The 15,783-nt window shown below is 56.1% G+C and overlaps 2 protein-coding genes across 5 annotated transcripts; both read right to left on the bottom strand.

Moving 5' to 3' along the window:
* Positions 1-94: 94 nt before the first annotated feature.
* Positions 95-3,855, bottom strand: MFAP2 (microfibril associated protein 2). Of its 2 annotated transcripts, none has more exons than XM_072354418.1 (9): positions 3,728-3,855; positions 1,792-1,863; positions 1,623-1,709; positions 1,386-1,412; positions 1,234-1,320; positions 1,068-1,109; positions 753-840; positions 575-648; positions 95-429 (listed from the first exon to the last, which is right to left on the bottom strand). In XM_072354418.1, exons 2-9 carry the CDS (start codon positions 1,826-1,828, stop codon positions 326-328), a joined length of 546 nt encoding a protein of 181 aa, XP_072210519.1. In that variant the 5' UTR covers positions 1,829-1,863; positions 3,728-3,855; the 3' UTR covers positions 95-325. The 2 variants fall into 2 exon arrangements, with proteins under 2 accessions (XP_072210519.1, XP_072210518.1); XM_072354417.1 differs by lacking the exon at positions 3,728-3,855 and adding an exon at positions 3,606-3,678.
* Positions 3,856-5,628: 1,773 nt separating this feature from the next.
* ATP13A2 (ATPase cation transporting 13A2) lies at positions 5,629-15,385 on the bottom strand. Of its 3 annotated transcripts, XM_072354408.1 has the most exons (30): positions 15,266-15,385; positions 13,931-14,004; positions 13,659-13,826; positions 13,526-13,584; positions 13,338-13,446; positions 13,181-13,260; positions 12,835-12,912; positions 12,623-12,692; positions 12,397-12,531; positions 12,128-12,194; positions 11,807-11,938; positions 11,549-11,716; positions 11,357-11,467; positions 11,212-11,258; positions 10,990-11,126; positions 10,730-10,781; positions 10,445-10,651; positions 10,263-10,376; positions 9,727-9,883; positions 9,535-9,655; positions 9,312-9,436; positions 8,560-8,720; positions 8,393-8,485; positions 8,237-8,316; positions 7,905-8,057; positions 7,704-7,800; positions 7,320-7,543; positions 7,027-7,178; positions 6,764-6,936; positions 5,629-6,651 (listed from the first exon to the last, which is right to left on the bottom strand). In XM_072354408.1, exons 1-30 carry the CDS (start codon positions 15,273-15,275, stop codon positions 6,484-6,486), a joined length of 3,522 nt encoding a protein of 1,173 aa, XP_072210509.1. In that variant the 5' UTR covers positions 15,276-15,385; the 3' UTR covers positions 5,629-6,483. The 3 variants fall into 3 exon arrangements, with proteins under 3 accessions (XP_072210509.1, XP_072210507.1, XP_072210508.1); XM_072354406.1 differs by lacking the exon at positions 15,266-15,385 and having other exon boundaries at positions 11,807-11,941; positions 13,931-14,429; XM_072354407.1 differs by lacking the exon at positions 15,266-15,385 and having other exon boundaries at positions 13,931-14,428.
* Between the last annotated feature and the right edge of the window lie 398 nt (positions 15,386-15,783).

The following is a 15,783-nucleotide window of genomic DNA, read 5'->3' as shown; positions in this document are numbered from 1 at the left end:
AATCCTACAGCCCAGCTCTGCTCTACTCAAGGAGCATCACCAATGACCCCAAACCAATGGGAAACCCCAAAAAGAAAGAGACAGGAGCCACAGCAACCCTTACACTTTTTCTCTTGGATACTCTACGCAGCAAACAACCCCCCCCCCCCAACTTACAATATAATAACAAAAGTAATAAAAATAATAACACCCCCCTCCCACCTCCCCTTATTTATTCTTATGTGCACCAAACCGGACTTTCTCTTTGGCTTTATGCTCTTTCATGCACGGTTCCTTTATAGCACCAGATGGAGGAGCCGGGTTGCATCCCGGCAAGGTGGGGGCTTCAGCAGCCCCCGCAGCTGCGAGCACAGGAGGTGACCACGGTCTGGCAGAGCCCACTGGTGGCCATCACACCACACTTGGAGAACTTGTCACGGCACAGATCGGCTGCAAGGAGGTGAAAACACAGCAGCTGCTACACCTAAACTGGGTGCCAACTGGGAGCATCGTGGCTCTGTTGTGTTTAACCATCAGCATCCTCCTTGGTGGTACCCAATGATAGGGAGAGGGGGGGGATGTCCTTCAGCCTTACCCCTCAGCAGCTCTTCGTGGGCACACACGGTGCGGACGCAGATCTCCTTGTTGATCACGTAGACCCGGCGGAGGCTGTGGGGAAGAGGAAGGTTTGGGGTTAAAAAAACCCAAATGTGGTACTGTGCCAATGGGGATAGGGGTGGGGAGGGGGGGGGAGGGACAGCCCCCGTGCTTGCCTGTAGAAGCAGATCTCATTCAGGCACTGCTTGCAGGGCTTGTGGACAGAGTAGAGCCTGGTGCAGGGGTACTGCTCCTCCCGGCAGTCTGCAATGAGAACCAAAGCTGGTTTCGGGTTGTTTTGCCCCCCCAAAAATGCAAGCAGGTTCAGAAAGGAGGAAAAAAAATCCATGAGCCCTGGGGGTGTGTTAAACATTGCATCGCTCCCTACACCCCCCAGTACAAGGATTAACTATGGAGGGGATGCATGGGTGGAGGGAGGGACCCAAGTCGCCCCATATTTGTGTTAGGAGAGTGGTGAAAGCCACACTTACCCAGAGGTCCTGGCTCTGTGGGCTCAGTCTCAGGGGCAGCAGCTGATGGGGGGAAGAGCAGAGCTTTGGGGTTGGGCATAGGAAGCATCCCACTGCCCCCCAGTCAGGTTTTAGGGCCGAGTCAATGCTGGGAGGGGGGATGTGGTGGTCTCTGTTTTGCACCCACCCATGGTCGGTGCTGGCACAACTTCCTGCTGGGATTGCTGCTGGGACTGGAAACGAAACTGCTCCTCTGGGGTACGTGGGGTCACATCTGAGGGGACAGAGCAGTGAGGGTGTGCACCCCCAGCCCCCAACCTGCCCCAGGGCTGCACTCACCGTGGTAGTCATAGTAATCCTGAATTTCTGGGGGGAAAAAAAGGGAGAAAACGGAGCGTAAGGATGTTGGGTTTTCTTGTGTTATCGTATAGGGAGAATGCAAAGCCTGTGGGGACTGGGAGTAATGGGAAATGGGGGGGGGGGGGTTGGAGTGGAAAAGGGAACGGAGCAAAGCATGGAAAAACGCATTGGGGAAAGCAAAGCTGTGAGGAAGAGGAGGTGGATGAAGGCTCTCACCTGCCTGCTGGTCGTACTGGGAGTATTGCACCGGCTCCGGGTAGGTAATGCCCTCAAACCTGCTGTACTGGCCCTGGACCAGGAGCGCTGGGGAGGGGGGGTGAGGAGAGGACAAGATATTTTGGTGCCCATGGTGCCCTTTGGGGCTGCTTTGGGCCTTGGCACTCACCTGGCAGGCCCAGCAGGACGAGGCACAGCGCTCTCATGGTGATGGGAGGTAGTTGCAGGAGCACGGCACAGTCTGGATGGGGGCAGAGGGAAAACACAATAAAACTGGGAAAGAGAATAATGAATACAATATAACTAGTGGAAATGCAACCGTCTGTCCATCCAGGAAGAAGCTTTGTGGCATGGGATGGGGACCCCACCCCACTGAGAGCAAGGGGAAACTGAGGCCCCATCTCCCTCCATTCCTAGGTCTGTAGGTAGTGGAGATGTTGACTCTCAGCCCCTACAGCAGTGCCAGACAGTAAGGACTGGCATAAACTGAGGTTGGATAGCCACACTTGGCCAACAGGCGGACCTCAGGGGTCCCAATGGATGTCCCATCCCAGCCCCTGAACCTCAGCTCTTACGCCCCACAGTCCTGCCCTGTCTTGCCTCCCACCACCAGGGCAGCAGCAGATGCACGAGGTGTGGGCTATGAGGAATTGCATGGGGATGAACAGGATCAGCGTGCAGCTCCAGGAGGCTTTCTCCAGCCTTGGGAGCTGGTTGCTGGCCAGGACCCCAAATCACCCTGACCTGGTGCTCCAATTTCCTTTAGCTCCAATTTCTCATGAAGGATTTTCCACTCTTTGACCCCACGCTGAGATACAGAACCAGGCGTCACATCCTCGATGGGAACACGATGACAACACCCCCATCATCACCACAAAGCCCACCACCTCATCCACGCATCCCATCTCAGCAGCAAACCACAGCAGTCACTCAACAGCAACCAGCCACCATTAGGATTTTCCACCCAAAGGCACAAGCTTGGGGGGGGGGGGGGGCAGCACCCATCACACCCCACTCCATCCCCACTAAACCCCCACCGGGTGCCCTACAAGTGGTGGTGGTGGGGGGGGGGTTGGGGGGTCTATTGGCTCGGCGGAGCCAGATGTTTTTGTAATGCACATCTGGGAACAATCAGGCAGCAGAAAGAACACCACAGCCTTTCCCTCTGCTAAACCCCACCTTCCCCAGCCCTTTTTTTCCCCCCTCCCTCCCCCAGCTTTGCTTTTTCTTTTTCTTTTTTTCCCCCTTATTTTTCTTTCTTTCCTTTCTTTAAAGCTCCGCTTGTCAGACAGCGAGAGAACAAAGGGGAATTTGAAAGGATTCGCGTTTCCTGGCCCTGCACCAATGATTCAAAGAGGGGAAAAAAAAGAAGAAGGGGAAACCAAAAAAACCCAACGTCCAGTCCAAAAAGTTTGCTGCTCTTTTCCCTCCCCCTCCCCTTTTTCCCTGCATGCCTCCCCACTCATCGCTCCTCCATCAGGATTTCCCCCCCTCCTCTGTGCCCCTTGGATATAAATAAAATAAAACCCGGACCAAAGCAAAAAATCCCTTTCCAGGAGAGGAAAAAAAAGGGGAGGGGGGGAAGGGGGAAAAAGAGGGGGAAGAAAAGGGGGAAATCATCCAGATTCCTTCAGACTTTGGGGTATTTTTGGGTTGATTGAAGCAGTGACAAAGCCGCCACAACAGCTGGTTGGGATGCGATGTTTCCATAGCTGGGGTCCCCCCTCCTTCCCTCCCCCCCAAAAAAAAGCACCTCTGCGGAGCCCCACAAAGAGATGGGAACGTCCCGGGGGCTGCAATTGGAAGCCCTCCAAACACATTGGCAAAGCCATTGGTGAGACTCCCATCTTCCAAACCTCCCCCCCCCCAACCACCCTAAAAACTACGCTCCAGCCCCCCCCCCAAAAATGGGTTTTGGCCCCCCGTCATTGTGAGGTCTCGGAGGATGGATGTGAAGGATTGGGGGCTCTGCTGGCTCCTTACCGCTTTCGAGCTGCTCTTGCCTTTACCCAACGCTTTGGTTTCTTCTCTCCGGGCTCAAAAACTCCGAAATGAGGGGGGGGGGGGTGAGAGGGAGGGGGGGGGAAAGAAATAAAAGCTCCTACCTCCAACATGGGGGCTCCGCTGGGTCCTAAAGCGACACCTGATCCTTCCCTTCCTCCTCCTCCTCGCCCGGAGACGTGCTGCCTGTTGGGGAGGAAACGGGAATAATCCCCCCCCACCCCACCTCAAAAAGAAAGAAAATCAATGAGTGCACACCGAGCTGTGCGAAACTTTGGGTATTTGGGTGGGTTTTGGGGTTGTTTTTGTTTCAATCTCTTTGGCTTTTGACCCGACGGCAGAAGAGAGGAAGGCACCGAGCGGCGCTTTGGGGCACAAGAGTGGTCTCTTCTTCTTGGAGGATGGGAAAGAGGGGTGACCCCAAGCAACCCCCCCCCCCCTCCCCACACGGATTTGATGGGGGGGGGTTGCTACAAATAGGGCAAGTTCTTAAGTTTTAGGGTGAGCCCCCCCTCCCCACCCAGGGACATGAAGTTGGGTGCAGCAGCTCCCATGGCTGGGTGCAGTTTTACCCTGGGGGTACAACCGCCCCCCATCCCCCCTTTGCCAGCGGGGCAGCGTGGGATGATCCCATTGCTGGAGGGTGATGGGAACACCAAAGAATGCGTGCTCTGTGCTCACCCCCCCACCCCGCTGCAACATCAGCCGCGGTGCTTTGGGTTAAAACCCGAAGATTTTAGGTGAGATTCTGAAGCAATGGAATGGCGTGGAGGGGAGCTGAGGGCTTGGAGCTCAGACATGGGAGGGGGGGGTCAATAGGAAGGGGATACCTATGAGCTATTCCTCCTTTGTGAGTGCTGCTGCAACCAGGACTGCTCTAAAAACAAGCAGAAAATCCAGTTTCAGACTAGAGAGAGCAACTGGGGGGAGGAGGGGGGTGCAGAGTGTTCCCCAAGCCTGTTCTTCTAATCCTAACACCTGGATTGTGGCTAAACCTGAGCACACCCTCCCACTGAACTCCAAGCCTCATCCCCGGGGCAGCAGCAGCTTAATAATTAAGCATGATTTACAGCTCTGTTAACCCCAAAGCCAGGTGGAGAGGGGCAAAGCATGGCACCAATGGGAACCTGGGAGCATGGATTCCCTATACAGAGCTCCACGGCGGTGCAGAGCAGAAGGGATGGCTCCAAATCCCAGTGGCCAACTGGTGCCACTGGGGTCAGCGATGCTGGGGTGGGCGGGCATGGATGGGTTCTTTAGGGCTGCAGTGTGTTGCTTCCCCCTCCTTTTGCTTTTCAAGCCACCAGACGCTTTCACTTGGCAAGAGCAGAGGCAAAATCTCGGCGGGTTTCTCCCCCCCTTCAACCCCCCTCCCTCTGCTCAGGAAGCCTGCTTTAATAGCTCAAACCCTGGCTAGGATTTCAGGAAACCTCTTACCTCTGCTTGTGCCTCATTTCCTGACCTAATCCCTAGCTCCAGGAGGGCAGAGAGGCACCGCTTGTGCTCGAGGGGGCTCATACCTCACCACCACATCCCATGCTTGGAGACGGCCAAGCCCCCCAGCCCTGCCGCCCCTTCCCCACCTGCAGAGATTGGCATTCCCAATAACCAGACACAGCACCTCCAGCTGCAGGCTTTGCCTTCCATACACCATGAAGACATGCTGCGCGATGAGCGGTTCTGCACGGAGAGAGACATTTTGGCAAGGACACCTGCTTTTTTTTTGCCTTTTTTTTTCTTTTTTTTCCCAACAATTATATATATATATATATTATTTTCTCTTTTTTTTTTTGCTAGTGAATTCCAGCTGGAAACACGCTGAGAATGGCGTTGGCCAAAGTCAACTCCTGCCTGTTCTGACATCCCAGCAGTGCCATCCCTGGGCTCTCTCTGCTTCTACAGCATCTTCCAGCCCCAATAGAGAAGAAAATAACCCCAAACCCCACCCTGACCCCCTCCTCTTCCTTCCCCCCACCGTCCCTCTTCCCCAGAGGTCTACAGCGTGCTCATGAAAATAGCATTTATTCATTAGACGTGCTCACACCAGAACCACGTGAAATCCAGAAGTGGCACACCCCTGCTCCACTCCTTTGTGCACTGGAATGGAGTTAAAAATAGAAATAAAAATAGAGATTTCAAGGGGGGGGTTGGGGGGTTTAATGCTACAAAGCCCCTGCTGGCACAGCTGGAAGGCCATGCAGAAGCATCACCAGTGTGCTGAGATCCCATGCCAAAACCTCCCACTGACCTGGAAGGGGGTGAGGGGATGGATGCCCTTCCAGTTGCTTTGATGGACCAAAGGGCAATAATGCATGAGGTGCAATATGGGTTTGGGCTCTGCATGGGATGCTCCAAGCCCCTCGCTGCTGACGGCTGGCTCAGAACGTCCTTGGCAAGCTGGAGTGGTTTGTAAACATTTCCTACACATCGAGGTGGTCAGCAGAGAGGGAGGAGGTTTCCTTCACAGTGAGCAGAGCCCTGAGGCCACAGTGGGTGCCACCACCAGCAGCACAAGCAGGACTCTTTAATTCACAGCTCTGACCATCCAGGAGGGCATAGTGTTGGAGGAAGAAGGCAGGTGGCACCCCCAGGTGGACCCCCAAGTTCTCATCTTTAGCATCTCCCACCGCTTCTTGTGGGGCCCATAGGACCAAGCATGTGGTTTTTGGAGCATATGGCTTCGTGGCTGTGAGGCTGAGAGTCTCCCCATTGGAAAGATGGGACCGACTTTTATCTGCATGCTGCATCCCATAGGATAGAATGGAGCCAGCCACCAGCTGCCCTCAGTGGGACCAGGAGAAATAAATACAGGAGTGTGGTGCTCCCCTGCAGAGCAGGGAGGACTGAAGTTTGGTGTGTGCTATCTCACAGCGATAGACATGCGAGGGGTAGCAAAGAGTGGTTCGTTAAGGGGTGGCCAGGAGGGTTGCTGGCTCAGATCCTTCTCCAGCCTCTTGAACAGCTTGCTGGATGCTTTCTTCCGACGCAGCTTACGTAAGCAGCCCAGTAATCCATAGTCCAGTGCAGTCTGCAGCAAAGAGATGAATAAAACAGGTTTTACGGGGGTTTCTTGGTTTCAGACTCATGAGGATGGTGGTCTTAAAACTCCCCTCAGTGCAATGCAATGCTTTGCTACCCACCTCCAGCACGAAGGCTGCGAAGAAATTAAGCGTGGCGATTCCCAACAGCAGCAGCTTGAAGTTCAAGTCATCGATTTCCTGCAGCTTCAGCAGGGTTTTGGGGAAGCCCAGAGGGTACAGGGTCAACCATATCAAGAGTCCGAAGAGGAGCATGAGGACTACCAGAAAGAGCACTGAGGGCGAGAAGGGAGAAGGTTGAGGAGGGAGTTGAAGGTTGAGGAGGGAGTTGAAGGTTTGAGGTCTCCTCTTGCTCGTGGCCTCACCATTGGTGTAGAGCGGCTCCCGAAATGGGTATCCCTTGGACATGGCAACGGCCAGAATGAGGTACTGGAAGCCAGTGATGCAAAAGAGGACCGTGTTCTCATAGTTGGGCAGGTTTTGGGGAGCTGTCACTGTGCTGTTCAGTGGCACATACCTAAAGAGTAGACACAAAGGATCAGCATGATGACCGAAGTTGACTTTCCGTGCCAACCCACTTGACTTTGGCCAGCGCCATCCAAATTGACTTTGGCCAACGACATCCCCACGGCCAAACCAAAAGCACCAGGTTCCGTACCAGCTCTGTGAAACAGTGATGAAGTAGCTGAGGACTTGCACAGTGATGAGTAGAGCAGTTTGTAGGAGCAGGCTGCCCAGCACCGGGACGCTGATCAGTGCCCCTTGGGGCCGGCGCACTCCAAGCTCCCTTGCAGGACCTGTGCGGCCCATCAGCACAGCCACAGTAGTGGTGATGATCAGGTCAAAGAAGAGAAACTGGAAGTCACTCAGGTTGGTGTTGATCTGGGAGGGAGAAATGGAATGTTCTCAGCTATGGGGACACATGGTGTGATAAAAGCCAGAAGTAGGGAAGGATCAGGCATCCCTGGGTATTGCTGAGTGGTCCTCCCCCACCTCCCACGGCCCTGTTAATGCATCCCATCCCCAAGACAGATGGACTCACCGTGTAGAGCAGCAACACGGACACAAACTGCACCAGGCTGTACAAGGCCATATACTTAAAGACCCCAAAGGAGGTGACCAGCGAGCACCTTCCCTCCCTACAGGCAGAACCACCATCAGCACAGCAACACAGCCCTGCCACAAACCCCATCCCAAAGAGGGGATGGAGGTGCTGAGAACCCCCTGTGGGTTCCCCCCTTACCGGATGACCGTGGGCACACACTCAATGTTGGCATGGCAGGAGGTGAAGGGTGATGCCACGGATGCTTCCGCCTCCGAAAGGGAAATGCCCACATCAGCTGCCTTCAGTGCCCCACAGTCATTGGCCCCATCCCCACACATCCCCACGCAGTAGCTGGGGGAGAAGCAGAAGAGGTAGATTTCTAACACTGGGATTTGGGGACTTTAAGGTCAAACCTGGATGTTTGGGATGCTTGGGGAAAGGGCAGGATGCAATCAGCACACTGGGAAAGCCTCCAGTGCCCAAGAAATGCTTCATGTCCCCACTGCCCCTGCAAACCTCAGTGCACTCACTCAAGCTCCTGCAGGCTGCACACCAGCTGAGTCTTCTGCTCAGGCGACATGCGGGCAAACACGGTGGCTCTGACAAGGATCTGCAAGGGGAAGATGGCTCAATCCCAGTGACCAGCACCCCACAGATGATGGGCCATGGATGGGGATGGGACGCACCTTGGGCAGCAAGTCAGCAAAGTGCTCCTGAAGCACGGCAAAGGACTTCCCATTCAGCGCCAGGTGCAGGCGGCCATCCCACTGCTGTGCATCCTGCAGCAGGCAGAGCAACCCATTAACACACTTCTGGAGAAGCAGCAGGTTTTTGGGACTGCTTCTCAACTCACCTCTGGCTGCTTCTCGCCCTGCGAGAGCTCCGAAGGGATGAACTTGAGAGATGCAGGCTGATCACGGCCAGGTGGTGAAGCAGTGACAAAGACAACCCTCTCATTTGGCCCCACCATGCAGCAGCTCCTGGCCACGTTCACAGCTGTCAGCATGTTGTCTCCTGCAGGCGGTGGTGTGAAGCAGCCATGGAGCAACCAAACCTGGGCCGACATGGTGCTCAGAGCTCCACTTGCTTTGCTGGAACCCCCCCACCCAGGGCAGTGTGCAGGCTGTTTATATCACAGTGCTGACAGGATATGGACTTTCATGCTGCTGATGGTGTAACAGTGACGTAACAGGGGTTTTGCTGCTCAACTTGCTCACCCCAACTCTAAGGGTGTTGGTTATAGAAGCAACCAACACCTCCCAATCTCTCCAAACCTACCAGCAAGGCATGCCAATGGGACACAATGCAAACAAATCATGGGAATGCACATAAAATAGAGCCTGGGATTCCTAATAACCCTCAACCCCAACCCCAGCACCTAACTCTAACTCATAACCCCTAGCCTCAGCCTCTAAGCCCAGAACCCAACCCCTAACCCCAAACCCATGACCCCTACCCCAAAACCGCATAACCTTAACCCCATAGCCCCAACCCCAGCCTTAACCCCACCTCCCGGTGGATCCTCACCACTGACCCATGCTGTCAGAACCTCGCAGCCCTCATTCAGCCCCACAGCCCCTCATTGCCCCCCCATTGCAGTGTCACCTGTCACCATGATGGGACGCACGCCGGCATTCCTCAGCAGTGTGATCACAGGTGCTGATTCCAGCTTAAGGACGTTCTTCATCACCAGGAAGCCCAGGAAGGTCAGGCTGCTCTCTGCAGCATCCCTGTTGGGCACAGCGAACCACGTGGCACCACCTCCAAAACCACACGCACCCATCACCGAACCAAATGGGATCTAAAAGCCAACGCTGTGCTCACCCACCTCGTCAGCTGCAGGGCATCCTCAAAGCTCCTCACTGTGCTCAGGGATCTGCAAGCCAAGGCCAGCACACGGAAACCATCGGCGGTGTAATGCCGCAACACCTGGGAGAAATCCGCGGGCACTGCCGCGGGGACACAGGGCTCCCAACAGCTCCCAAATGCACGGGGACGGGATGGCAGTGTAGGAACGCACCCGTCTCTGTGCTGCAGAGGCTGGCCACCACCTCTGGGGCTCCTTTGGTGTAAAGCCAGGCTGAGTCGTCGCCGGGCAGCTTTGTGAGGACGCTCATGCGTTGTAGGGAGGAGGAGAAGGGGAAGCGGCGCAGGATGCCCACGGGCAAGCAGTGCTTCTGGAAGATGTTGCAACCCAGGAGTATGAAGCACAGCATCCAGGGTTGCAATGCAGGGACAGAATTGTTGAACCATGAAGGTCGGAGAAGACCTCTGAGATCATTGAGTCCAACCACCAAACCATCCCCAACGTGCCCGTTTGTAGCACGGCAGAATCATTAAGGTTGGAAAATACCTCTAAGGTCACCAAGCCCAAATGCCAACCTACCCCCACCATGCCCACTGTGTCACATCTCCATGGCCCTTAATGCCTCCATGGTCGGTGACCCCACCATCTCCCTGTGCAGCCTGTGCCAGCACATCCCCACTCCCTTTGGAAGTTCCATTTTCCCTAATACCCAACCAGGAGCTCCCCAATGGATGCTGCAAGGCACTCACCCTGCCCGGTAGCTGTTCTTCCTCAGGTGGAGGGTTCATCATGGCCAAGACCTTTGTCCCAAAGCAATGCAAGCCAGGCATCTCCCCTTCATCCTCCTCAGCCATCTCCAGGCGCTGGAAGCAATGCACAAGCAGAAGGCATGCCACCACCTTCTCCGCACCAGTCCCACAGCTCTCCTTACCCATCCAGTAGATTCCATCATCTTGAGGTCCACGGGGTCCCCAATAGGCTGTCCCTGTAGCAGTGTGACACTGTGGCAGGTGGCCAGGGCATAGAGCAGGGGGCCGGAAGGCAGGCGGCGCAGCTCGTGGATGATGGGCATGAAGTGTCCGTCCTCCAGGGAGATCACCCCCCATACATCCAACCCTTCCTCTGTCAGCGTCCCAGTCTGCAGGATGAGCACAGTGGGGCAGGAGCAGCTCCAAGCTTGGAAACCGAGGCATGAAAAGCCATGCCAAACACTCACCTTGTCAAAGCACACCAAGCGGATCTTCCCACACAGGTTGATGCGGGGAGGGCTAAGCATTGAAACAGAGAATTATTAACATTGGAAAAGATCACTGAGATCATCCAGTCCAACCCCAACCCATCTCCACTGATCACATCCCTCAGTGCCACATCTCTGCATGGAACACCTCCAGGGATGGTAACCCCACCACCCCCCTGGCCCACCCGTATCAATGCATCATCGCTCTTTCAGAGAAGGAATTGATCCTAAAATCCAACCTGATGCAGAAGATGCCACGTTTCTTCAGCCTGTTTTGGGCATAGATGGAGCCCACAGTCATGGCAGCTGGGAGAGCTGGCGGCACAATGACAGTGATCAGGTCAAGGGCACGGATGATGATTTGCCCCACAGGAACCTGGCAGGTGAGGTGCATAAATGGGGTGAGCAACCTGATAGCACCCATCTAAGATGGATCTTTATGGTTGGTGGTTTCCCCCTACCTGGTTTTTCACCATGATGAGGATGCTGTACAGCGTGCCAATAAAAGCTGCACAGAGAAAAGAACGGGTTGTGGTACAAAGCCAAGCAGAGATGGGGATTCCACCATAACAAGGAGTTCAGCTGCTCCAGGCAATGCCTCCCTACCCAGCACAGCGAGGAACAGCACAAACTTCACAGCATCCTTGTAGAACTTGAAGGTCACAGGCTTGGGGTAGAGAATGGAGCTGATCAGGTCACCTTTGGCTGTGCAAAACCCTGTGGGATAAGAGCAGGAGAACCTCAGCATGAGCTCAAAGCCACCACTCCAATGGGCACAACGTGTCCGCACGGTGCTACCTGTACGGGTGACAACAGCCAGCACCTCCTGCCCCACGTAAGACCTGGCCTGGATGATGTGTGTCCCACAGAACAGCGTGTGCCTCTGGTGCTCCTTGGGGTTATAGATGGTGCCTGCAGCCCCTCCGCCATTGGGGAGAGGTGTCTTCAGCACAGGCACGCTTTCCCCTGCAGGAAAAACCCAATGGTGATGAGAGTTGCTAATATATAACCAGGGGGTGGACGCAAGGATGGGAAGGGATACTGGGAAGCTCTCACCTGTCAGCATGCTCTCGTTGACCATGCACTCGCCTGTCAGCAGTGCAGCATCACAGGGGACCAGCACACCATCCAAGGGCAGGCTGATGCAGTCACCGGGCACCAGCTCTGCTGAGCTCACCATGGCCTCCTCTGCTGGGACAGCACCCGGCCCCGTCCTTTGCACCCAAACCACCCCAACTCTGTTCCATCCACCACCCATCTGAGCCCACTGGGGTGTTCCCAATGGGTGTCCCAGTAGGAAAAGCCAGCTATATCTCCGTGAGGTGGGGTTGGTCCCATCCCAAAGGAGCCTTTGCTCATCACAGGCAACACGCTCACCTCCATCAGCACGGCGCACTCGGATGCTGATGGACATCCTGGCCATGTTCCGCAGCGTGGTGCTTTGCTGCAAGGGAGGGAGCTGTCAGAGGGAGCCAGAAGCAGCTCAACAAGCAAAGTAAAGCACCTTGATCTTGAGTGCATCAGGCTGGGAACTGTATGTGGGAAGGGGCTATTCCACTAAGCCAGATCCCTATGAAGCCCCCAGAAAGCCAGATCCCAACACAGGGTGGGCTTTGTGAAGCATTTCCCAAGGTCCAACCACCAACCTTCCTCGTCTCATAGAGGGACAGCCCCAGGGAGATGGTGGAGATGAGGAAGATGCAGGCGGCATAGTAGTAGTAGGCATCACAGACCCACAGCACGATGCTGAGCACTTGGAAGATGTAGAAGGGATTGAGCACCTGGAAAGAGGTTTACAGTCAGGATGGCTGAGGATGCTCTGCAGCCAACTGGGAACGCTCCTGGGTCTGCAGTCCTCCCATGGGTGCTCACCTCCTCCACCAGGAGCTTGGCGTAGGACTTGACAGGCACCTCGATGAGGTTTGGGCCGTAGATCTTTCTTCTGCATGGGAAAGATGGAAGGTATTCAGATGACGATGCAACGGTACATCAGGCCTTGTAACTGAGCTCCAGACTCAGACTGAGAGAGGGAATGCAAAGAAAACCCCTCATTGCTGGGTCCTACCAACGTCCTGCATGCCCACCTGGAGCTGTGATCCTGCTGGCCCAGCCCAGCTTGACAGAGGTGGAGCTCTGCACAGGTCCAGCCTTCATCCAAGGCACTGAGAGGGGTGAGGGAGGGGGAAGAGAAGGGAGTAAAACAGAGTCAGAATCATTGGGAGCACAGCAGAACACACAGCACGTCCACGTCAACAAAAACCCTTTGGGAAAGAGAGAGCATCTTGTTCCGCGTGCTCAGCCAAGGCTGGGAGCAGGAACAAAAGGGGCACAGTGAGGGGATTTGCAAAGGCTTTGCAAGACGCAGAGAGGCCGTGGTGTGGGTGCACGACCCACAGATGGATTAGGATTGCTTTTGGGGAGGAAGAGTACCTGACCCTGCAGTATGCTTGTCTCCTCTCCATCCAGACATAGCGCAGCCCCTCGAAGAGATAATAGCGCAGGACGTTGTGCTGAGCAAAGAAAGGGGGGGGCTTTTAAAGGGCTGTGGGGGGCACAGAGGAGCAGGGAAGGGGTCTGTGGGCATCACCTCCTCCTGGTGCAGGCGGATGGTGTCCCGGCTCTCCTCCTCATCTGCCACGCCAACAGCAATGCTGCTCTTGCGGTCCTCCAGCCTGGCCCCGGGGTGATGCTCCAGGCTGCTCAGGGCAGAGAACAGACATTAATCTCTCCAAACACCCCCCCCAGATCCCACCCATGTTATGGGGGTTCACTCACCTGCCCTCACCCAGCGTCTCCGTCTGCACGCGTGCAGTGAAGCACTGCCCGAATCGGTCCTGCAAACACACACAGCGTCCCAATGGATGCAAGCAGGGAACCCCCCCCTCCTCGAGCCCCCCACGGTGCTCACCCTAATGATGACCCAATCCGCCTGCCCCAAGGCACAGGGCTTGCATCTGGCCCACACACGCAGGCTGGGTCTCCAGTGGAAAAGCAGCAGCAGCAGCCCAGCACTCAGCACACAGCACACATGGCACAGGGCTGTGCGCCACGGCTGGCTGCGGTACCCCGTCACCTCCTGCAGGAACACCAAAATGCATTCACTTATGCAATCTTCTAGCAAGCAGGATGCTCTGCCTGCTCATCAACAGGTTCCCCTTTAACCCAAGGCCCTGTACGTACCATGCAGGATGGGTCTGGGTTGTGCTGCAGCGTCCCGTAGCCCGGCCGTGGGCTGCCCAGCAGCCTGCTGCTGTCTGCAATGCAAAAAGCAAAGCGTGGCCGTGAGGGAAAAGATGTTATGATGGCACTGAGAGCTGTGCCAGATGGGTGGCAGCGACACAGATGGAGACACCGGGGCAGAAGTGCCTCCAAATCCAATCCAAAGCCCACAGAACCCCAAAGGAGTGGACAGCAGGCGGTGCCAGGGGACAGAAGCTGGCACAGGGAGCGGAGCTGGGGCAGTGCCAGGCAGGCCGTCCCGCAGTGCTTTTCATGCTTGTTTTGCTCCCTGTCTTTTCCTCCTCTCCTGGGTGCTGGGAAACGGATGGAAAAATGTGTTTTTTTCCCCTTTTCTGTTTGCTTGTCTGAGCGTCCTGCTGCGCAATGTGTGCACAGCCCCATGCTTTAAGAACCTCTTGGGGTCTGCACGACCGTCCCCATCCCCACCAGCACTGCAGAGTGATTCCTGCACGACCCCAACCCTACAGCTGTAGGTTTTCTCACCTGTTCCCATCCCGGATGCTTCCTAAAGCCTACGAATGGAGCTCCCAGCTGATCTCACAGGCACGGGATGGGACATCCACCACGTTGTGCCCAGGAAGCAGCAGCGTGCTAAAGCTGCGCAACCAGTTTGCACGTAGCAGTTTGTGGGTGAGGTGTGGCCGTGCAAACACAACCCAGAGCAGCTGCTGTCCCCTCTCCTGCCCCACAACCACAGGGGTTTTACCACGGAGCTTCACCCTGCGATGCTGGGTGCCGATGAGAGCATCCATCCGCAGCACCCATCTCCCCTTTGCAGGCTCCGCGGTGCTTTGCAAGCACAACGGCCTCCAGGGGATCCCTCCGTGCTCTGCTCTCCTGCACTTTCCAACGGGAACCGAAAGGTGGAAGAGAGGAACTCAAAGCCCCGCCTGCGTGTATCCGGAGCTGAGCAACGCACCGTGTCCGGCTGCATCTCCCTGCCCCGCTGCGACGTTGCACGGCGTAAAGCGGCGGCGGCCGCCGGCATGAGATGAGGGGACATCGGCCGGGATACGGCTGTGCAGCTGGGGGCAGAGCTGAGGGATGGGGAAGGGAAGCAAAGGAAAGAAAGCAAAGCAAAGCAAAGCGGAGCAGAGGTGCGACCTGCGGGGATAACTGAGCCCTGGGCTCTGTGCAAACCGCAACACAGCGGGGAAATGCAACGGGATGCAACCCCTGCGTGCAACCGCGGGGCTTCACCAGCACTGCCATCACGTTGCAGCCCCCCCTCCATCCCCGTATCCACCCCCCCACCCCCCCATCGCCGCCCCTGACCTGAGCTCATGGCGGGGCCACGCGTGGGCCGCCCGCCGCCGCTTCGGGGCCGCGCTGAGCAGCGACAGCGGAAGGGCGGAGCGTGGGAGCTGCCGGGGTTTGTAGTCCTCGCACCAACCCCCCCCCCCCCCCCACTTCATCATCATCATCATCATCGCCAGCATCAGGCACGGAAGCGATCCGCGCTCTGCCCCATTGAGCCTCAGCACCTGTGCGCAACCGCAGCGGCTCTGCCCCTATAGCGGCTTTGCATCCCCTCCCTCTTTTCGGTGCTGGTTTGGGGGCTCAGCTGCAACTAAACGAGGAGCAGCCCAGCCCACCAGGCGCCCTCGCGTAGGGTTTCTTCTGCAGGAAGGGAGTGGAAAAGCACATGGTTTGCTCGGATGGGGTTGGGGTGTTACGGCCCTGCATGCAGCCAGCAGAACCTTTGCCTTTAGGAGCACGATAACCAGCCCTGCAGCGGAGTGGGATTACCGGCAGTGAGTCACTCTGAGCACACAAAACCAGCAGGCGGTGCT

This window comes from Excalfactoria chinensis, chromosome 20, assembly GCF_039878825.1.
Source record: "Excalfactoria chinensis isolate bCotChi1 chromosome 20, bCotChi1.hap2, whole genome shotgun sequence".
NCBI classification, from domain to species: domain Eukaryota; kingdom Metazoa; phylum Chordata; class Aves; order Galliformes; family Phasianidae; genus Excalfactoria; species Excalfactoria chinensis.
The sequence above is the reverse complement of the archived record's forward strand: the minus strand, read 5'-3'. Positions and strand labels throughout refer to the sequence as shown.